At 36.8% G+C, this 24,633-nt stretch overlaps 1 protein-coding gene across 1 annotated transcript in view; it reads left to right on the forward strand.

The window, feature by feature from the left end:
* Positions 1 to 2,503: 2,503 nt before the first annotated feature.
* Positions 2,504 to 24,633, forward strand: part of frmd4bb (FERM domain containing 4Bb) — a 30,633-nt gene continuing 8,503 nt past the window's right edge. The window contains 17 exon segments of the mRNA XM_057363080.1: positions 2,504 to 2,680; positions 4,504 to 4,569; positions 4,683 to 4,777; positions 5,805 to 5,897; positions 6,139 to 6,223; positions 8,222 to 8,278; positions 8,360 to 8,382; positions 10,126 to 10,209; positions 11,972 to 12,037; positions 12,202 to 12,259; positions 13,595 to 13,681; positions 16,245 to 16,321; positions 18,809 to 18,947; positions 20,248 to 20,386; positions 20,669 to 20,802; positions 21,562 to 21,678; positions 24,021 to 24,249. Of these exon segments, the coding sequence (XP_057219063.1) occupies positions 2,519 to 2,680; positions 4,504 to 4,569; positions 4,683 to 4,777; positions 5,805 to 5,897; positions 6,139 to 6,223; positions 8,222 to 8,278; positions 8,360 to 8,382; positions 10,126 to 10,209; positions 11,972 to 12,037; positions 12,202 to 12,259; positions 13,595 to 13,681; positions 16,245 to 16,321; positions 18,809 to 18,947; positions 20,248 to 20,386; positions 20,669 to 20,802; positions 21,562 to 21,678; positions 24,021 to 24,249 (1,711 nt within the window). The 5' untranslated portion in view covers positions 2,504 to 2,518.

The raw sequence follows: 24,633 nt of genomic DNA on the forward strand, positions 1-24,633 counted from the left end.
GGGGCACACCTCCCAGAATGTTTTAGATTCAACCTGATTCAACTCACCTGATTCAACTTATCAGCTTGTTGGTGTGTTAATTAGGGAGATATTTAAAACACTCTGGGAGGTGTGCCCTGAGGACCAGGGTTGGAAAACGCTGGTATAGTGCATGCTATGGCCATGCCCAGGGTTTAAACCTGCAGATTAATGGGCAGTAATATTATAATAAGACCTCTTTCTATGTCACAAGCGGAGCGAAATCTGATCGGCTCGATTTCTCACATGCTTGCAGAAGAAGGCTCACCAAAACAAAGTTACCGGGTTCTTCTTTTTCACATTTTCTGAGTTGCTAGATGCTGTGTTCAGGAAGTCGACTGTTTTTGGAAATAATCGTACAGCTGTATCTGTCTTTTATAAATGTGATCAAACTAAATAATGTTTAAAGATATGATGTATGCAATACTACAGTATAGGTACTCAAGATTAATATGAGATTGAAACTGTGTGTTACCCCTGCTTTAAAGGAATAGTTGAGTTCCTTAAGTATGGGATAAAATGGCATGAGGATACATAAATTATATGGTAATTTTCATTTTTGGGTGAAATATACCTTTAGGAAATGTATTGCATGTCTGGAAAATCTTTCAAGCCAAATAATTAATTTATATCGTACATATTGTTTGTTCTGTTACATCCCACAATTCACCTGGCTTGCTTTGTGAGGTTTTGTCGTTAGTAAAATAATACAAATTGCATCTGAGGATCAATTTATGTCCATTTTTTTTTTTAGTGTTGTATTATTCTGTTACATTTCTCTTACATTCTACTACATGCAAATTTATAAGGGGGGGGGGTTATGCTGCCTTTAAAGCTGCAATCCATAACTGTGGTTAGAAAATAAACAAACAAAAAAAATCCTTACCTTACCTCAATTTGCATAATTTTATAATGATTTATCATTTAAAACGTCATGTTTGATTTCGCAGGAAATGACGCCCCTTCAATACAAAAAGTAACCTGCAATTTTATGTTTCAAACAGAGATGGCGATAGAGAGGTAAACATTACGGATTGCAGCTTTAAGGCCAGTCCGAAACCATTTTTATTACTTAAATGCTGTCTGTTAAGTTGACTGACAGGGAAACAATGCAGCATCCTTCGGTTTTGGACACAGCCCTTCATTTCTGAAAAGTATATTGCCCACAAATCTCTCATTTCAACCCTCACTTGTTTTAGAATTGGCACTATAACATATGGCAAACTAGCACTATCATTACACATTAGCCCTTTAACAATGCAATAATGTTTCCATATGGGAATCTGAATGGAGAGAGCTGCCGCTGTTACTCTGGTTTTCCGCTGGTTCCTTCCTATAATAACAGCATAGAGGCGGTTTATAATTTTAACATGCTGCACTTTTCCATCTTTCTCCACCCATAATGCATTGCAGTGGGTTTCCTGCATGGCCTGATACTCAGAAGCTCATCAGACGGTTGTTAATGGTGTTTTTTTTTTAGAAGGCTGTGTTAATCTCACCTGTCTATTATTTTGCACAGCCTTCGTGTCGTAACACGTTGAGTCAGTTAAGGAAAGGAATTTTGTGAAAGAAAGAAGATTGATTTGAACACGTTCTGCACTGGAATCCTCGACATTCAAAAAATGAAGCGAGTTTTCTTTCATAGCTTATCGCAGAGAAGTTGTTCCTTGGTTGTGTTTCTCCTACAATTCCTCAAAGGATATAAAACTCAACTGAGTCAGTTGTATTGTGCTTAGACTTAAAAGAATTTGAAGACAATTTGAATACTTTTTTCTATCTGAGCATAGTTTAAGATACTGTTGAGATCTTCTCTGCAACGGTATGAGAGAAATGTAACCAAACCTACATTCTGTGTCTTAGGGAAGAAATCTGGGATGTTGAAAATCTAAGCTTAAAAAATCTTGAAGAAACAACTAAGATTGATCCCACTTTAATTCCTATACTTGGAAACCCAAACGTAAAACATTCACTAACGTGTCTTAATGGTATTTTGCTTTATAAATCCTCTCAGTTATTGTCAAGCTGTAAAGTGCCATAGGAGGGACGTTTGGACCAGCTTTTGGACTGTGAACATGAGACACGTGGACAGGCTGGAGATGCCCTGGAGAATGTGGCAGAGCCTGGTTTGCTTTCGAAAGCGGAGCCTAGCCATTATGTTTCCATGTGTGCTTGAAAATGGCCAGTAGGAGCTAAAACCGTGGCTGGCAGAGGAGTCCCGCTAACCTCAGCTGCCTGGCTGCCCTCCCAGAGTCTACGACTCTAACCTCAGTGCACAGACTCTCAAAAACTCCCTTTCCCTTCTTCTCACTGCAAATTCAGAGCCGAGTCTCCACGCATGTGGGGAATTTAGTCAAAACGCATGTCACCTACTTGTCGATCTCGCGCCAGGGAGCAAAGATTAAGACGTGGTGAAAGAATGGTCTGTCTAGGGTTGGACTCTAACTAGGCCCGGTTACGTAAGGCGGGGGCGACCTGGGTACCAGCCGGCGGCGGTGCGGCCATGGCTTGGGGCTTAGCGTGCGGGGTGGAAACTCTGCTGGTGCGGAGCGGCTGTTTCATATGGCAGATCGTACTGTGGATTATCAGGAGGTGTTACCTGCAAAGGATGAGGTCATGCCAACAGTGCCTACAAACCTGCTTCTACCTGGGGGAAGTCTATCAGGTACAGGAGGTCTTTTGAATGGGGTCGAGGGTTACAAAATGATTTGGACTTTGACGTTCTTTAAGGTTCTTTGTTGTTGTTCGTGCCATGCTGAGACTGTAAATGAGGCTGTGATTTTAGTGGCTTAGTTTGAAGATTATAGCTAGGTTTGATTTGTGAGATTTTCAGATTTGTCAAGATACCAAGTTCTGCAATCAAAAGACAGATTTCAAAATAAAATTAGACTCAAACCTGAGCTATGCTGTCCAAATTCGTATTATTCTCTACATACTGTTACTTTGTCGTTACAACTATTAGTGATGAGCAAAAAAAGCAGTTTTGTACAAAAACTATTTCAAAGTTTAAAACCGGATGATTTATACAGGCTGATTTGAGATTGTCTTAAAGAGCATCGTTTGTTTTTCAAGAAAATCAAGAAAATCTAGAGAAAGAAATTAAGCTTTACACGTTAGTTAACATGGTCAATGTCATTAGTTATATAAATATGCATTTATTTATTTATTAAGTTAATATTTATGTTAATTAACAAATATAATGAAAACTCAAAAATAAAAGAATTAATAATATTTATTAATTAAGTTAATATTTGTATTAATTACAAATATAATGAAAACTTAGTACTTTAAAACATTTAAAAATAGGGTAAATAAAAAAATCAGTTTCTTTCCAAGTTTAATTAGATTTTGTTTCACTGGTGATTTCAGGCTTTTAGAAATGATGATTTACTATGAACTCTATTCATTGTTTTGTTACACACAAGGATAAGTTTTTCTCGGAATACAGCTCATGCTTTAGAAAATTATAGACCTGAAAAAGGGCCTTTAAAATTCTCCCAAAATATTGGTCACAATATGAAAGGATTTCTAAATTACGTTGTAACTCTCCCTTAGCTCAGCCTGCAAGGAATTATGTTTTCAGAGCCATAATAATGAATGAATCTTTTATTAAAAGTATTTATTTTTGTATTCTATAACATTTGACCAAAGACTTGCTCATATTGCCTGGACTTTTCCCAGAATCACATGTAAACTTGTAAAGAGACAATTTTAGTATTGGTCTGTTTATAACACGTAGTTGTGAGTCAAGCGGAAAAACAAAGCAATTGTGTGTTTAGCCACACATAACTTTGCAACATTTTTGTGGTTATTTGACATTCTACTGGTTAAGAAATCTGTTTAAAATTGTACTAACTTCTAACATCATTTTAGTGTTTCCAAAATAAGTTTATCTTTTGTGCTGTGTACCACGTTTGTGTTCCTCAATAATGCATTTGTGCATGTCTTGTGGTGGCACATGTGCATTAAAGATCTCAAGGGATTTTCTGCTAGGTCAAATATTTCTCATTGTTCTTCAAGGATTGTTTAGGGAGACACCGAAACAAAAGAAACAATTTATTAATACTAAAATATTGAATGTACAGTAAAAATACAACACTTACACTAACTTACATGCAAGACTGTAACCGCAGAGGTTAATAGTCAGTTCGCAATTGACCTTTAATGTGAATATGCATTGGGGTCTAGTTATGGTACTGTTAGCTATACATTTTTTTAAACGTTACCAAATAAAGGCTGAAGGTATGAACATCTGAGTGTTTTGAATACATTGATCTGACAGATTCTTTCTGCACTGTTGTTGCTGAGAGTCGTGATTCATCATGTGGAAGTGAAACCTTTGGATCTGTTTACTTGAACACTTGAGTGTGTACATATCGAAAGAGTATTGCACAAAACGTGAATTTTGACTCTGACATGTGAATCCAGCATTAGGTTTAGCCCTGCAGTTCATTAATGATTCTTCTGATCTCGTCATTGTGTCCATAGATGACAGAGGGCCGACTTTGCCAGGTGCAGCTCCTGGACGACAGGAAGTTGGAGCTGTTGGTTCAGGTACAGTTTCTCGATGAATGTCTCACTTCTGATGCTTGCTCAATGTCAATACAAATATAACAGACCTTGATTAGTCTCATGCGTGATATTGATTGGTGGATTCTCTCTCGCAGCCAAAGCTGTTATCTCGTGAACTTTTGGATTTGGTATCATCCCATTTTAACCTTAAAGAAAAGGAATATTTTGGCTTCACCTATTTAGACGACATGTAAGTACTTTTAAACTTTTAATTCATCTGGACAACTGTTGCATGTTTAAAAAAGGTCATGTCAAGCCTGAGTTAAGGGCAATAGCATTGTGATGTTTATTTGGATAGTTTGCTTTATTCGCTATAACAATAACAGCTGGCTGGATGTACATTATTCCTCACAAATATATCTCTAATTTAACTAATTTAATTTAAGGAAAGACTGTGAAATAAATTTTATATTTAAAGCAATTTTCAATAAATTGCTTAAATTATTGCTTAATTTGCAATAAATTATTTCAACTTTTTCTTGCAACTAAATCCCATAGTTTATGTGACATGTATTGGTGTTATTAGGGATAACTAAGCTAGGAAATTTGCCATAATGCTTTAAGGCTGTTAAGTGATTGATTACGATTAATCGCATCCAGAATAAAAGTTTGTGTTTACATAATATATGTCTGTTTACTGTGCATATTTATTTTGTATTTATAAACACATACACATACATGTATATATATATTTTGACTTGTATATATTTATAGTAATATATATTTTAAATCGGTGGTTTTCAAACTGGGGGCCGTGGACCCAAGATGGATCCAGGGGGTATTTTATGAAATGTTTTGAAAAGTTTGAGAACCAATGATTTAAATGATATATAAAAATGTATTAATTTTGATGTATTGTATTTTTCTTAAATATATACATGTATGTCTATGTGTTTATAAATACTAAATAATTATATATTATATATGTATATATTACATTATATATTTTGTAAATACAAACTTTTATTCTGGATGTCATTAGTCGTTCAACAGCCGTATTTATTGATGACAATATATTAAAAATATATACCACGTTCATGAGATGTACCCGGAATTTTACAATAAGCCCAGAATACATTTTAAAGAGGGCTGGGCAGAAAGATATTTTATAGTCTTACTGCTGATTTCTTCTATAAGTGTTAAATGGCAGGGCTTTAACTGAGTCGGATCAGAATGTTGGATTGCACATCTCAGTCAGATGAACTTTCCTCTTGCAGTGGTCAGTGCAAATGGTTGCAGCTGGACCGCAAAGTGCTGGAACATGACTTCTCCAAGAAATCAGGGCCCATTGCTCTTCAGTTCCTCGTGAGGTATGTGATCTCCACCTCATGATGTCTAATGCCACATGACCACATTAACCACAGAGTTCAGCCCTTTCACATTCCTCGACTGAATCATAGTTCACTGTGGTGCTGCTTTAAATAAGCACCTTGTTTCAGATTGTAGTTTTGAGGATGGGATTTAGTGGATAAATGCTCTTTTGAAATGACAAGCTCTGTTTATTATTAATGAGTGAATCATCATGAACTGAAAGTGCTCTCTTATTTTTAGGTTTTATATTGAAAGCATTTCACTCCTGAAGGATCCCACAACAGTGGAGTTGTTTTTCTTGAATGCCAAATCTGCCGTTTATAATGTAAGTACAGTCTCTCTGCCCTCCAAAGTGATTCATTGTCTCATTTTATGCCTCTGTAAACAATTACAAAGTGACAGACCTCAGACGCCTAATATCTCTCCATGCCAGAAATGCTGTTGCTTCCCAGGGATAGAGAGAGAATGTGAGCAAATATTTGCCTTGTGATTCAGAGAATACAGTGAGATGTTCACTATTGCCAGCAACATAATGATTTTTTGGCTCATAGCTCATTCCGTAAAACTGGGATCTAAACTAAAAAGTGTTTACAAATTAGATTTCCTCATTCCTGAAGCAGTTTTACTCAGATATACGTCACTATACAGAAGAAAACACCTGAAATGCAACTTTCATTTTATGAACACCAGTATATAGTAATGTTTGTCTTTATGTGGGTTGAAATGTAGTCAATGTCATGGACAGGGAGGTGAGACACAGACAGAGGACCCAAGTGCAGACAGCGGGTAAGGGGTTAACAAGACAGACTTTAATTATAACTACAAAAATACAAAACAAAGACCCACGTGGGGGTAACTCAACAAAACACAAGGGTATAAAACATGACATCAGGGACAAGGACTAACTACACCTAACCAGACTAAGACAACACTTGAATTAAATACAAAATAACTCAACTACACTGACAAGACAGGAACTCACCACATATGGCACACACAATGAACCAGCACAGGACAGAGAACAGGTGTGGGGTATGAACTAATAACGAGCACTAAGGAGGAAACAAGAGGGCAGAGAGAGTATGGCGAGCCATAAGGGCCAAAATTACCTCCCTCCACATGAAACAAGAGGTTCTGCCATGGCTCTGCCACACGATCAAGAAAAGCAAGATAAGATGGGGCAGAACCATGACAAGTCAATACATGCGTACATGGCATCAGCTTGAATTTACGTTGCTTTGAATAAAAGTGTCTGCCAAATGCACAAATGATGATTAAGAGGCAAAAGTTACGGATTGCAGATTTAAGTGGTACAAATCAAACATTTTTTTAAACAAATAACTCTAAACATATTGGGCCCTATCATACACTCGGCACAATGCGGCGCCAGGCGTGACGCAAAGGTTTTTTGCTAGTTTCAAAACTTTCAATCCTGACGCAGTTTTAATTTTCATGTCCTGCACCACGTTGTTTAAATAGCAAATGCATTTGTGCCCATTTGTGCGTCCACGGGCGTGCTGATCTGAAAACGAGGTGTGTTCAGGCACATTGTTGGCGCGTTGCTATTTTGAGGCAGCTGAAATAGACTGCGATATTGACCAACTAAAACCTGGTCTAAAGTCAATGGCGCAATATATATATTTTTATTTAAAGAGCGCATTAGTCACATGCGCCTATAGGCGGGTGCACAGCGTGCATACACTCTGCTTATTACACATAGAAGGTCGCGCAGCAGCACACAAACATGCCAAATATTTACAAAAAATAGATTACGATGTAAAAGATTATTATTGTGTACATAATGATAAAAAGTCTGTTTTGTCCTGTAGATGATCTGCTCGCGCGCTTTAACCTTGCGTTTCCGCTCTGGCAAATTCTGCCCTTTAAATAGCGAATCTGCCAGGGTGCAAGCACAACTGGCTCTTAAAGGGAATGAAAAATGAGATTCTTATTGGTTTACTTCATGTTTTGCCCAAAACACATCCATTGCTCATTAAGAGAATAGGGACAATACTTTTAGACCATGCGCCTGGCGTGCCAACTATATTTCCCGTTGTTAAACTAGCAAAAGTGGATTCGTACACGCCCTAAGTGCACTTGCGTTGTGCGCTTTAGACCATGCGCTTAGATCGTTAAAATAGGGCCCATTGTTTGAACATTAAGGATGTGAGTATTGTTTGTTCATGGCAGGAATATCACTTGTCTGTCACAGAGTGATTGTGAAACCCGACTGTTTATGTCTGTCATAATAATAAATGGTTTTAAAGTCATAAAGAACATCCATAGCACATAATAGTCATTCATATTTTTTATTCGTCCACAGGGTGATATAGAGGTGGACAGTGAGCTGGTTTTCAAATTAGCTGCTCATGCATTGCAGGTAAAACTGTCAGATTTATCAAAACATTTACACTACAAGTCAGTGTTACGTCTGCGCATACTAATAAATTTCATCTGACAGGAATCTAAAGGAGACTATACAAGGTAAGGATACAATTTTAAAACACTAATTTTGCAAACCTGTGGTTTAAGAATACAATATAGCAGTAACACTTTACAGTAACCCCTCATTTACACTGCACGCATGTGCGGCGCATTACGGCTCTGACGCGGCAATCGGAGCTGATCGCGGCCACTCGTCAATGCTTTTGTTAATGTGCAACAGCATGTTACTGAAGCATCCTAGAAGCGGCTCTCCACGCCGCCTCGCTAAAGATACTCACCTAGTCTATTTTTGATGACGCCGCGTCCAAGCCGCACAGTTTTATGTCAAAACTAGATAGGTATATTTTCTGAAGAAAATGTTAGTGGTGCTTGCCGTGGCAAAACTCGGACGCTAACATCAAGTTTTAACATCAAATTACCATGATTAAACATGATGTTAGCACGTTTTCAAGCATGATAAGCATGTTGTTAACAAGATAACTAACATGTTACTAGCATGACTAGCATCTGGGCCTTTTATAATGGGAGTCTACGGGATCGGTTGCTAGGTTGCTGTAAATGGTTGCTATGTGCGTGGCTTGATTGCTTGGTGATGATCCCGAGAGACAGATGCGTGTGGTGTAAACAAGGGGTAAGGTTGTATTTGTTAACATTGGCTAATGCATTAGCTAACATGAACATACAACAAATTATATTTCTATAGCATTTATAATCTTAATTCTAATACTTCATTTTAATTAAAAGTTGTGTTAACATTAGTAAATGTGCATAAAATGAATAATTTGGGCTGGATTTTGAGACCAATTTGTCAATTGGATTCGATTCTTATTTATATGGTTTCGATTCGATTTCAGTTAAATATCGATTTGTTATCAGTATTTCCATATTTAAATAGATATATGCTGGTAACTGAAACTCTCCTACTCGGCTAAATTAATGAAATACACCTTCACATTAATAGTAGAACCCACACAGTTATGTTTGGAATTCCTTTTTACTTTGAGTAAAAAATAAAAACATTGTAAATGTGCAACAGTGAAATCAAGCGCTTTGCGTTCCCAGAAAAGCGCTATATAAATGTAACGAATTATTATTTTATTATTATTATCATGAACAACTTGAAATTCATGAACAAATTGAAACATGTTTAAGAAATAAAACAGATTTCAAAATTCAACTCGAATAATGGCACCTTAGGGACGATTGGCGAAATTCAGATACTATTCTCTTAGGCACGTGCATTAAGAATCGATTTGTCTTTAAATTGAAGATCGATTAAAATCGAGGATATTTTTTAAATCGTATATTTTTTACCCAGCCCTATGAATAATTGTATTGACATTAACCAACATTAACAAGGATTAATAAATGCTGGAAAACTATATTGCTCATTGTTAGTTCATGTAAAGGCTGGAATACTATAAGACTTTTGCCCAGATTTTCAGTCTTGACTTGTTGCAGAAAGTCTGCGCTAGTCTGGAGATTTTATTACGTAGTGTGTAATGCCCTGTTTTTCTCTGCAAACTTTCAAAAAGACTGCAAGTGTGTGATGTCTGTTCAGATTTTAAAAGTCGTGAAGTGTATTCCAGCCTTTAGCTAATGCATTTACTAATGTTAATAAACGTATCATTTTAAACAACTGCTTAATTCATTCTTTCGGGCATTCTTAGCGTTTGTGTAAAAAGTTGTCTTATTATTATCCAATGCATTATATGTGGTAATGTAGCTCCAAACATTGATGAAAACGTACTGCATATGAAAGTATATTTGTTTGGATTTTAGTGATGAAAACACCAGGGCGGACCTGAAGAAACTTCCAGCACTGCCCACTAAAGTACTGCAAGAGCATCCATCACTAGCATACTGGTAAAGTACACACTTAAACACAGCAATTGGAATCAAAAACACACGCATTGACACAAAAGGAAGGCCGTAGGTGATTTACTACAGTAGTAAAGTCATGTGAGAAAGTGACAAGCACATTTTTTGTTGTTGTTGTTTTCCCTTTTTTATTTGAGGTATAGCTGGTCTTCCAGCTGATATTCAATTGGTTTATTTAGTTTGTCCCCCGGCCTGATCATCTGATCAAATCCTCCTTGAACAATTACCCCACAACTAAGCTTTATCAGTGGAAACCAGCCTGTTGGTCAGCAAAGGCCCTTGACTGGTTTAAGCTGTTTGGTCAGCAGGGGAGCAATAAGTGTACTGTAAATCACTTTGGATAAAAGCTTAAGATCAATAAAGAATTACAAATGAGAGCGAAACCATAGGAGTGAACTGATATATGGTGCCTTTTCACTGCATGGTACCGTCAGGTTTAGTACGACTCGGCTCGGTACAGCTCATTTCACTTCGGCTCACTTTGCTTTTCCACAGCAGTTTAGTAGCGCATCAAAGTGGGTGGGGATGATAAACTTATCGTCATGGTTGCGCCGCCTCTACTGCCGTAGCATCATTGTGAACGCGACAAACACACGCACAACACAGGAGTAATGGAGCATATCGATGACGGATGGCAGCAAAACAAAATACTGCTAAAATACCAGAAAGTGTCATGATTCTGTCCTCCTTGTCATGTGTTTTCTAGTTCTGTGGACAGAGTTGCATTGCGTTAAGGGTCTCAATCTCTATATTACTGTCACAAAGCATATAACGAAATGCCAATATTACGTATTAAAATGCGTATTCATGTGTCGCAAATCCAATGAAGCTGGTAATGATTCTCTCCACCCAATCGGTGATCTGTGTGTAAACACGTCACATTTTGGTATCTGTACCTCAACTGAGGTGGTACTAAAAAAGTATCAGGTACTAGGTTCCGTACCCAGTGGAAAAACCCCCAAAAGTGAGCTGTACCGCGCCGTACCATGCAGTACTATGCAGTGAAAAGCGCCAATACAGTACGACAGTATAATAGGATACATGAACAGTATAAACACCATACAGTTAGATACAGTATATTCGGCCACGGAAAGAATAATAGACCATTTCAAAACTGTTTTCAGTTTTTCTGAATGAACTATTTATAAGCATGTGTTTAGGTAAAATTATAAGTTTTGTTTCATTCTGTGAACTCCTAACAATATTTCTCCCACATTTCAAATAAAAATACAGTTTCTGTTTGCATTTATTTGCAATTATTGAAAACTGGAGAAAACAGGTGAAACAATAGAAAAGATGCTCTGTATTTTTTTTCAGACATCAAAAACTGAAAAGAAGGTTCAGATTCACTTTTAAGCAATACAAAAGTCGTATTTATGTATTTAGGAAGAGTTCAACAATTATTTATGATAACCTGGATTATACAGTTAATGTTTTAGTAAACTTTATATTTATCATTCTTTGTGTGAACAAGAACCTCTGATACATCCAAAGTTTTTAACTGATGTTCTCCAGTCAGATCTGTCATTGAAGAAAGCTTCACAGACCAGCATGAAATGTAAATGTACAGCAGATGAATGAGCGGTGCTGAAGCTGCATTTACAGCTCTTGATGAGAGCTTTATGGTTTATGATCTGTGTTCTCGTGTCTTTATGCTGACACGCTGAGATTGGGCTGGGGTGGGAGGAGGGGAGGTGAGGGAATATATCTCCGGCCCTGCAGATTTCATCAGCTTTCTCTTTTGCAGCGAGGAGCGTGTTATTGAGAACTACAAGCTGTTGAAAGGGCTCTCCAGAGGCCAGGCCATTGTGCAGTGAGTATCAGAAAAACAATCATTCGTCTCAGGGGGGCGGGCCAGAGGGAAAGACATGATTTATGATTGGCTGCTTAAATCCTTTAATGCTGTGTACTTAAAGAACATTAAGAAGCTGTCAAATATCAATGTGAGGCAAGCATTGATCAGTGCCTTTGTTTTAGGTATTTGACCCTCGTGGAGTCCGTGCCTACGTATGGAGTGCATTACTATGAAGTAAAGGTAAAAACTATCAACAGTGCATGATTTCTGACATCTTAGCATCTACATGATGCAAAAATAAGTAAAAGGACCCAGACGTGGCTTGTTAGGTGCAGTTTTGTTGTTATTTTAATCTTTCGTTTTTTATGTCACATATGGACCATCATTCGCTCAATGGCAGGTATAGTGTTAGAGAGAGTTTTTTTTGTTTTCCAGAAACAGAAATATAGACGGTTTCATCGGACGCACACGCTGGCCCGTATGTGACTCTTGGGCTGTCTTTGGTTATAACAATTTCTTTTATACTTCATTTATATTCAAATTACTTTCTAGTAATATTTTATTGTATCTTAATCGTATTTAATGAAATTAAAACTACTCAACATAGATTCTTTGCAGAGGTCTACCAGATGTTACGTTTGGGCCGTTTGTTGCCGCTGAAATCGTCTATAGTAAAATCTTTATTTTACTTTTTTATTTAATGTACTCTACAATAGTATTAACCAGTCATTTGAAAAACTGTAGTAAATACCGTGGTACACTTCAAAAACACTAGTGTTAGTAAAATCAAAAACTAGTGTTAGGAATTTTACTACGTAAATGTGAAAGTACAATAATTCAGTGTGCGACATTTCATCGATACAGCAATACGAGGTGTGTGTCGTAATGAATGGCTAACTGAAACTTTGACTCATCCAAATCGTTCAAAGCACGGATTCATTTACGGATGAAACCGCATTTTGGGTCCTTCAAAGGTGATGCTTTTGCTAACGTAAGTTGTTCAAATAAATGTTCATGCGCATATGCAACATTATTTACAGTAGTACGATACTACAGTTTAAAAAATCACCAGTATTTTGAAGCTTTTGAAGCATTGCAATGCCCCAATAGATATACGGTACATCATGCAACCCTAGTGGAGACTTCAAAATGCTATTTTATTAAAGCTGCAATATGCAACTTTTGCCTCTATCGCCATCTCTGTTCGAAAAAATAAAATGTACCTACTTATTACGTGTGTTGAAAAACAAGTGATACTACCCGCAAAACCTGACCCAAGAGCTCAACCTATAAATAATTATTATAAGCTTACCATTGCGAATCAGGATAAAGTAAGGAGACGGTGTACAACACTGGAATTTTAAATACTTGTTCAACAACTGATATTTTCTTATTAAAAAAAATGTTAAGAATGCTGTTTTAAGCAATCCATTGAGTAACATTCTGTAGCGCTATTGAAAGGCTGTATTAACCAATCAGAGCTATTTGTTTTATAATAATATACACTGTACGGACTAACTCTTATATTTTTCATTATAGCACTAAACCTAAAATGAACACTTTCTTGTATTCTAGGATAAGCAAGGCATTCCGTGGTGGCTGGGCATCAGCTATAAAGGCATAGGGCAATATGACCATCAAGACAAAGTGAAGCCTCGAAAGGTGTGTTGTAGTTTTCATCTCTGGGCACTCTACAAATATTTGCCATCTAACCAGAATCTTCAGTCATTGCATCATAGAGCTCAGTATCCTCAGGTGGCTTGTGTCGGATCTTGCTTTCTTCATTTGCACTTCAGTTCATTAGCAGGAAGAGGAATATAGTGTGACATATACAGTGCATCTTTATCCAGACACTATAGATCACAGTGATATAGAACCGAGATGCTATATTCAGCGAGTGCTGTCTGTACAGGATGTTTGGGTGAAGTGTTACGCAACAGCAATATGAGATCTGTTATGAAACACGCGGCTACTGTACACAGCGATCTCATGACTCATCAAGGCCCGCCCAGAGCCGACCTGACACCTGACGCTGCTGCACAACGACAACACAAACAAACAAAACACAAATATGCTGTCAGCCTGAACGCTTGAATTTGAATAAAAAATAAATGTAAAAAATGAAATGTTATAAAAAATGGCAATAAATAAACGGTAACACTTTAGTATAAGGACCAATTCTCACTATTAACTAGTTGCTTATTAGCATGCCTATTATTAGCATATTGGCTGTTTATAAGCACTTATAAAGCACATATTCTGCATGACCATATTCTACATCCCTGATCCTACCCAATACCTAAACCTAACAACTACCTTACTAACTATTAATAAGCAAATAAGCAACAAATGAAGAGTTAACTAAGCAAAAGTCGTAGTTAATAGTTTACTAAAACCGAGAACTGGACCTTAAAATAAAGTGTGACCAAATAAACAAATACGTGTAGAGTAAATAAATAAAGCATATTTCGTAAATGATTAATATTGGAAATAAAATTGGAAAATGTTGAAGGCCAGATGCAAGCCTGCATCATGTGTGCCGGCACCTATTTTATGTAACAAATCTAACATTTATAATTACCTTAATTAAACACAAATCATATAATCAACTAATAATCTCAGTTAAACTAATCATTCAGGAATCTATGCAGATATGTTCGTCCCGCTTGGTCAGGACAGGTGGAACAGTGACAGTAAGTGAAAGGGACCCACCCTGGGCTTCCTTGTGGTTTCACATGCGTGCTTTCCTAAACCTTAAAGAAACACAGAAGGGAGGGAGATGCTTAAGACCTGTGAGGAGTTGCATTGGTATTCGAGTGAGGTCATAAGCAGCGAGGCTGGGCCAATACTGTGTGCCTGAAGCTTTGTAGAAACCTGAAGAGACAAGTCAGAAACAGCGAGTAGACGATAACATTATGTTCCTCAGGATTTGATTAACAACAGGATTTAACCTCCTCAACTAACGGTAAGAAGCTTTAAGAGCAACGTAATTCAATTTCACACAGGAGGTTTCCAAAGTTAAAACTTGAGAATGTATATGGTAACATGCAGGTTTTTGCTGAAACGCTACGTTTACGGTTGGAGGAGAAAATGTGTGTTGTAATTTTTAGAAATATGAGCACTTTAGCAGCTATTCATATATGATTTCTATGGAGTAAATCAGAAATTATGTTGTTGCATGTAAATCAGTCGATTGACGGACGTAGTCCTTATAAACTGTTATGAATGGAAAATAAATGTTAGAATATAATTTAAATTCTTCTAAGTACAGTTTACATTTTAAGTGTGTTAGCCCTTTAAATTCTAATGGATTTTGATTGGCTGTCAATTTTATTGTTTATCAGCTGGAAAAATGCTCTAAATCCAACAATAGTTTTTAACTGTAGCATTATTGCAATTCTCCTAAATCAAGAACGATTTTCTTGAATTAGAAAAAAAATCGTTATAGTTATTGTTATCATCATTGATATGAATGGGCTTTAACTTTAGCTGATTTTTACATTCTTTAAAGTCCCCATGAACTGGAAGTTGCGATCGTTTTTACTTCTGTATTTTGAAACATTTCTGAGTGAAATGGAATTTTGAATAAGAAATAAAGGTTACACTTTATTTTAGTGCCCGTGTTACAGTGTAATTACACATTTAAGTACTGAATAGAATAAAAAAAATAACTACATGTACTTACTATAGGGTTGGGATTAGGGTCTGGTTTAGGTCTAGTTACATGAAGTTATGCATAATTAATAGTAAATACTGTAGTAAATACATGTAACATGCCTAACAAGGGCACCGTAAAATAAAGTGTTACCGAAAAAAATAATGGCCGTGGCTTTCGTCTTTGCGATTTGATTGAATGTACAAAAACGGCAGCAGACTGAGAGTTGAAGGGGAGGAGTTAACGGAGGCTCCGCCCAAACCGTCTAACATACATCATTTAAGATGGATAGTCACTACAGGACGCAAGTGCATTTTCAGATTTTAACTGAAGATTATGAGGACACATGAGTTTTAAAAACAGAACGACCCACATTGATGCGCTATTTACAATAAACGCTGCAAAAAATTTTATTTGAAAAAATAGGAATTGTCATTTTGGTTGGCACACCTGGTTGAGTTGAAGAGTCAGTGAGATGATTCAGTGAGGTGTAGTCCGAGAACATCAGATGATGACTGACAGAACACTGTGGAACGGACTGATATGTGTTTTCTTCTTTTCTTTCATTAGCTCTTTCAGTGGAAGCAGTTGGAGAACTTGTACTTCAGGGAGAAGAAGTTTGCTGTGGAGGTCAATGATCCTCACAGGTGAGACGCTGAGCTGTTTGACACTGATCTCGGATACGTGTGTGTAATTATCGTGTACTGTATAGTGCAGTGAAAACAATCCTTTAAATTGCACCGCATAGTTACTATGTGATAGGTGTGGCAAGCTATAAGCTAAGTGGAATTCATGTCTGTTTTTTAGTAACTTTGTTAATATGGAAGATTTTGCGCATATCAAAAGTAATATGTTCGTAATTTTGAACTTGCATTTAAAAGTTTGATGAATTCATTTTTTAAATTAAGATTACAGTATTTTGAATGATCTTTAAAAGCAGGGGCGTTGCTAGACCTGAAGCTCTACTGGGGCACAGGCCGCCATTACATTTTCTATCACCTTTTTTGTTTACACTTTATTTTACAGTGCCCGTGTTACAGTGTAATTAGACATTTAAGTACTGAATAATAAAAATTAACTACATGTACTCACTATAGGGTTGGGTTCAGGGTTAGTTACATTTAATTATGCACAATTTATAGTAAATACATGTAACGTGTAACAAGGGCGCCGTAAATAAAAACCTGTGGTTTGCAAGACGTATGCAACACAATGCACTATACAAACGTCCCTTGCTTAAACCACCATTCTTACAGTGCAACAATACTGGGGAAGGTAAACATTTATGGATTTAACAATATTTAAGTATCTTCAACATACTTAACATAAACTTTATTAACATGTTTGCATGCACTGTATGGAATTAATGAAAGCACAGAGACATTTTTCTTGCACATCTGCATTCATTACACAATGATAACAAGGAATAATTACATCTTTTCAAGAATTTACAATGACAATTTCAAGAGACCAGTCGTTTTATGGCTCCAACTAATATAAAGAACATTTTTATCATAAAAAACTATATTTTATGGTTTCACAGCACATAGTTATCTCAGCCATAGGTACTGCCAACTTTTTATGTAATGTCCTAAACTAGAGTTAGTAAATTAAATATTAATTTCATTTCTGAAAGAACAGAACACAAATGTTTTCTAAGCAACAATGCAATTTTAGACTTGACAAAGGTTTTCTTGAGACATTTCTCTCTAATGTCTGAGACCTGACTGGCTGGGGATGTACATTAGTTTGTTTATCCAGTCTTGCTTCTGGATAAACAAACTTTCAAACTCATCTCCTTCAAACTCATCTCCTTTCTGCTTCCATTTCACTGCTTTGCTCAAACAAATTCTGATGTCCATCTACAATTAATGATCGAGTCAAAATAAGATGATCGATATTAATTAGAAACTTACTTTAGTTTCGTCATGTTTTCATAGCCTACCTCAGTCGCGTGTATACTGTATGTGCACGCAGATTATTTTTCCATGCTTTAAGTTTAGGATATTTTTATTTGTCGAAATGAAACGTTGGTTAATATCGACCAAAGACAATGCAGGGAGGCCAGCGGAGAAGCGCTGCAGTCAGAAGGGCCATCGAAAAGAGGCACATCCATCAGCACTCGAATCAGTTTGATTAAATTTGACCATCTGTAGTAATAGTTTGGATAGACCTAATAAGTGCAGTTGTGCGCAATATTTTGATAATTCACCCACCTCCGAGGATAGTGGGGGTCTCGAGTCACCGGCACTGTTATTTTTGGGGTCGCGGGCTTAAAGGTTTGGGAACCCCTGGGGTAAGGGAAGACCACAGTTTGGCCACAGTTTTTCAGTACTTAATAACTGATTTTTGTTATATTTTTACCTAAATATAGTTACAGAATGGAGCTTTAGTGACCTAAACAAATTTACATGTGCCCATTTGAGCCTGTTTTTTCTAAGATTTTTTTAAAGGTCCAGTGTGTAGTTTTTTGGACGATGTATTGACAGAAATGCAATATAAATTAAATAAACCATGTGTTCAGAGGTGTATAAAGACCTTATATAATGAAGCATTATGCTTATATTACCTTAGAATGAGCTATTTCTATCTACATATACACCGTGGGTCCCCTTGCATGGACTTCGCCATATTGTTTCTACAGTAGCCCTAAACTGATAAACTGCTCTACAGAACGTGTTTCGGTAATACGTTATCTCCTTCGGCAAAGAAGTGAAACCTTGACATCTTAGTCCTCTCTCGGCCACCGTAGTGCATCGAAGGGGAGGAGTGGAGTGAACCGTTGGTTGCAATGTGCAACCTCACCGCTAGATGCCGCTAAATTTCATAGACGGGATCTTTAACTGATGTGCCGGAACTGATAGAAAGCAGAAATGTCCAGCATACATAGAAAGTTTTTCAACAGCGGTTAAAAGCATCCGATGCACTTGATGAAGTTGTTTGAGACTGTGCAGAGTTGCAAAGCCACCTAATTTGAACGTTTCACCAATACATCATTTGTGTTATGTCATGGCTTGAATGACTTAAGACAATGTAATCAAGAATAAATGCTGTAGGTGTGTCGTAATGGTTGTGTTGACGACATTATTTACATCTTAAATAGTGTGACATGAAGCCTATTTGTGTGTGTGCAGGAGGACAGTGACTAAACGCACTTTTGGCCAGACGGGACTGGTGATCCACACATGGTATGCCAGTCACTCACTGATCAAAACCATCTGGGTCATGGCCATCAGTCAACATCAGTTCTACCTGAACAGAAAACAGAGCAAAGTAAGTCACAAAAAACACAGTTCGTATTAAATATAACAACATTAGTTTTTCATTGGTGTAGTTCAGTGAAATAAATACACTACACAGTAAGGGATTCAACTAAATTAAAATGAACGTTGTCGACATTATAATCATTTCTGAATAATGAACCTTTCTTATTCTTACTCATTCCACACCCATCAACTCTCATTGTCTGGTTAAATCACTGCAGAGTGTGCAAAAACACGCTGGTGGGTGTGTGTTTAATAAATATCACTGTCTTTTATCAAGGAATTTTAATATCTTAGTTGTATAAAAAAGTAAAAAAAATGATGAAACATAGTATAACAAACAAAATCACAAATAAGATTGACTTTTTTTGTTTGTTTGTTTTAAAAGACAGTGGCCGGATTTACATTTTTTAATTCCATTTTTTATTCATTTAATTTTTTTCAACATGAACTGGACCCTATTAATGTTATTAATACAGGCTCCTGGTTTTTGTAAACAATTCGTCATTTTAGATCATAAATCCGTTTAGGTATCCTGTCAATAGTCAGAGAGTTCACTATTAACTCAAACATTTCTTATCAAATTCACCAATATGTATTAAGAATTTTGTGAAATGAAATGTTTTTAATGAAACATATTTGAGAAACCCATTGAACCTTTAGAGTCAGTGGCGTAGCCAGGAATCACAATGTAGGTGGGCTCCAACTAATAGAAACTAATACAGATAGATTTTCCACATAAAATGTCAAAACCAAAATTTTACTGTTTTTTTTGCAGATTTTTATGTTTTTTTTTAAATACGTTTTTTATTTTTACTGGGAAAACCTGTTATTTTACAGTTTATTTCTGGCGCCCCAGCGGCGTCCCAGCTGCCAGAAAATTTCCTTTTTTTTACAAAATTTCTTTTTTTACAGTTTATTTGTGAAATACGGTCAAAAACTATAAAATTACAGAATAAGACAACACATTTACAAGAAAAATGGGGAAAACTATTTCATTTGTATCCTATAATTTGACAGAAAATATCTATATTTTTAGGTATATTTCTGTTTTTCCAGTTTACAGAAAATGTCCAGGGTTTTTTTACGGATTTTTTTTACAGTGTAGATTTGATTAGGCTATATGGCAAACAAGAAACAATACAATTTATTTTTATAGGTCAAGTTTTGTGATAATTGCAACAGAATTCACTTATTAGGCTTCCCTGCGAGGCAGCTGACTGGATGGGCCTGACTGACAGGTGTCGTGGGCCCAGGTCCACCCGTAGCTACGCGCCTGATTAGAGTAACATTAAAATTTGTCTGCTCAGGCAAAAATCATCACAGCCCGAAGTTTAGGAGATATCGCAGCTGACTTGACCGAGAACGGAACGTCAAAGATGAACAAACTGAGTGCAGGAGTGAAGAATCAGCTCATCATGGCGAGTAACGGAAGTCTGGTTTCAACAGGTATACATCAGATCTTCTTTTGCCCTCAGGAGAGTTTGTGTTTGATGGCTGCTCTGAACTGCTCCAGGAAGACGTTATTTCGAAATGTGTCGACACACATCGACAGATCTCTGTTGAATTATTTATCAGATAATTGAGGAGCTGAAATGACTTCTTTATTTCTGACTTGTTTCTTATGCCTCTTTATTCTCTGAGCAAACATGATATTTTCTTTTATAACCTGTCATTTTATTCAGCGTTATTACACACCCACACTGGGATCTCATTTTCATTACTTCATAGGGTCGGCTGACTCCGAAATGAACGACGACCAGAAAAAAGAGAAGCTCGTGGAGCTGAGAAAGAAAGAGAGAGAAATCCAGGATGAGCTCAGCCAAAAGCTCACGGCGCTGAAGGAAATATGCCTGCGAGAGGCTGTAAGTGCTTAAATAAATAGTTTTTACAATTTGTAAAACACACTGTCTAGTAAATACTGTAGAATATACTATACATATTAAGTGAATATTGAATTTTATCACATGGCTCTCTGGAATACTTGATTGGGATTGGTCAGGATTCTGTGGTCCAAAATAGTTTAAAGGGGTCATATGGCGCGAATACGTGTTTTTCTGTGTCTTTGGTGTGTTATAAGTTGCCCATGTATGTATTAGACACGTAAAATTGCTGTCAGTACAATTGAAGAGGAACCTGATGTTCCAAATATGGTAAGAGGCGTTACAATTCCGTCACACGCTTGCAGTATTCCACCAATCACTACGCACTGGTTAACTGGCCAATCATAGCACACCTCGCTTTTCAGAGCGATGAGCTTTGTAAAAGATCTGCGCGTTTCAGAGAGGCGGGGCAAAGAGGAGATACAAACATGCACGGTATGTTGAACCTTAAATCGTGTATACACATTGAATTACATCTAAAACAAACCATAATATTCGTTTTAGCCCTGTCATATGACCCCTTTAATATAAAGGCAGTAAAATGAGTGAATTAGCTGAATTAATAAAGTATCATTAAATAACCTAACACGACTGCCATAAGAATGTTTTCAATAAGAAAAAAATAATTTACTGTACAATGTAATTATTTCTTCTCTATTAGTGCCTTCCTCCAAATGATGCTTCACTTTAAATAATGTGGCAAAATGTATAAAGAAACATTTTAATGATCTGTTTTATTAGGAGCTCACTGGAAAACTCCCAAAAGAGTATCCTGTCAGCAAGGGCGAGACGCCTCCTCGTGTTCGGAAGAGAGTTGGGACGGCCTTCAAGCTGGATGACCTTTTTCCATATAATGAGGTTAGTGTTAGACATTCCCACAAACAACAATGTCGCCAAGAAAAGGTCTGAATAATATATTAGACACTGGAGGTTTGGTTTTATCAGTATGAGACTGTCCTGACCTGATCAAATGCCACCATGCAATTTTTAGCTTATGTTTGTAAACATTTTGACTGATTGATTTTAAAGGGTTTGCATTTCATTTTAAATAAGATTTTAGCTGTCATTCAATTTTATCAGGTGGTCTATCAACTCATTGATTGGTGGTTTCAACTACACGTTTTTATTGAGGACAAACCCAAAGTGATGGTTTACCCTGTAACAAACAATGTTTGAGGATGAATCTAGTGTGAAATGCTTAGCAGATGCCACAGGGCTTAAAAACGAAAAAATCATTCATTCCACTCGGAGCAGAATCAGTATTTTAACGTTTCTGTTCTTGTGAACACTTTACTTACAAAAAATACCGGTTAATAACGTTCTTTTAGTTTAACCCAGTGGTTCTCAAACTGGGGACCATGGCCTCCTGGGGGGCCCCAAGATTGTTCCGGGCGGCCACAGATTTTGTGGCATTTTAGAAATATGGATATTTATCATAACTTTTGCGCAATAAAACATCAGAAAAACAACGCCACCAACCAAAAGAATTTATGTTTTAGCATTGTTTAACTGAATATTTTCTTGGTTTGATTAAAATTTTAAGTTTAAGATTATAAGTCTTTATTTGGGGGGCCGCAAAGCAATGCACTCTACACAAAGGGGGCCTTATAACAAAAAAGTTTGAGAACCACTGGTTTAACCTATGTATTGTACAAATACAAAGCCTAAAAATACACATTTTTACTTTGTGTTTAAACTTCACGTTTTGAAACATGTTTTAACTTACAGTAAAGCTATTAAACAGACCTCCGTACATTTGGTTGATGCTCCTTTGTTTAAAACGAAGTGTGTTGTGGGGTTGACGTTTACACAGATGTCTTGCGTAATAATTTGCCATCAGAGCACGGCCATTTCAAAGTGCGTTCACGTTCATTTTCACATTATTGTGTGAACATAAACGAAGGACATAATACAGGGCCTTTGTACACCTGGTCACTTAGACTCTGATCGGATAGCTTTAAGTCTTTTAAAACTGTTCCATTTACACTTGGCCTCATAAGCTAAACGAATATTAATCATATATTCTATTCCCGCGCAATATGCAAAAACATTATACAGTATGAATTCATTCTTCAATCTGCAATTTACATGTCACGTCTAAAAGAACACAGGAAAATGCACGTCACACCGTTTTCTCCTACGTGCCGAAGTGATGCACTCCTGTGGTGTCTACTGATAAAAAGCAATCACGAGCTGTAAGTTTATGAAAATTATAAACTGATTTCAAGCACCAAAATTCCCTTGCAGTAGCTATGCTATTAGCTTTATTTATGCTATCATCTGTTCATCTCTGCTGAGTGTCGTGACCGCGTTTCTCTCATTGTGAGCGTGATCATTGTGTATATATAGTTAAAACAACGAACTTGAGCTGAGATGCGCTATAGGAGGAGTAAAGCGCTGACAAGATGCATTTATACTTGTTCAGTTCCGTCTGGAATGCGTCCTAAACCACCTCCTGAAGTGGTTTGACAGACAGGATTTAAATCTGTCTCAAAAGTGTTTCGGAGGGCATTTATACCTGGTCTTTTTGCGATCGGATAGTTAGATTGGTTGATATTAAACTGAATAATAAAATAATGTTACTAACCGGTTAAATGCAATTACAAATAAGCTTTTCTGTTCAGAACGATTAAACTTGATTTTGTTTTTTGTTTTTGTTTATGTTCCGGCTAAAATTGCGTTCATTTCCGTTATCGTTTTTTGTTCCTTGAACCAGTTCAGAGCCCTGGCAGATGCACATATCAATTGTGCAGTCCTTCTGAAAAAGGACCAAAAATGTATATCTTTCACTCTCAGTTGTCTAATAAAGATGTTCTTAAAATGAGAAAATCCCTTCCTAAAATACTTGATTACCTTGACACATAGCATGACAGGTCTCCTGACAGCTGTGAAGCGCACAGTGAACATCTAGCGTAAAATTGTATCATTACCATAATGCATGACTGTGTTATTACCGTAATGCGCAGTAGTATCCTTACCATAATGTTTTGCAAAGTTTAGCCAATTTTAGAAAGCAAGTAGAAAACCATAATTCATGCCTGCTGTTACAAAGTGATTATTGGTTGTTTGAAAAAAGGGAAAAGGCCTTCAATATTTCTCGCTACAGTTTCTTGTTTTAATAGCAGAAAAATACTGTGCTCATCAAACCATTTTAGGGTTTCGGAATACTGAAACTCATGACTGATAATCTTTAATCCCAGGATCCATATCTCAGAAATCTGGAGAGCCGCTTTGCGCTGCAGCAGAAAATCGTTGAGGCGGCCAAGAAGCTGGCCGCTGAGCCTGACATCTCTAAATTAGCGAGGAAGAAGAGGAGGAGGAACTGTCTGGATGCCATGCAGAAACTGCAGGAGATTGAAGATGAAATGAACCAGTACAGACTGAAGAAAGGACAGAAACCAACACAAAGAGCCTCCTTGCTCATAGCAGGTGCAGAAGATAAATTTATATTTGGTAGATGCTTCTATCCAAAGCAACTTACAGTACATTTAAGTGATATATTTCATTGGTCCTTGACATGTTGCTTAAACAGAATCCTCAGTGTAAATATTGCCTTTGAAGGACGTCACAGAAAACCGCCAAACCACAGCTCTGGACTCAACGGCAGTTACATGAAACATTATAAGAGTTTACTGGCAGTAACCACAACCAGAGTAAATCCTAACATAATCTCTCAGTGAATTGTTTCACCAGTCCTTCAGTATAAATATAGTGCTGTAAAATGTTTGCTGCGTGTATTATATATTTATTTTTACTTCTACAACAGTTTTGTTCCAAGTGGCATTTAAGATTTTCAGTACTAATGTTTGACAT

Source organism: Triplophysa rosa, linkage group LG21 (assembly GCF_024868665.1).
Source record: "Triplophysa rosa linkage group LG21, Trosa_1v2, whole genome shotgun sequence".
Classification (NCBI taxonomy): domain Eukaryota; kingdom Metazoa; phylum Chordata; class Actinopteri; order Cypriniformes; family Nemacheilidae; genus Triplophysa; species Triplophysa rosa.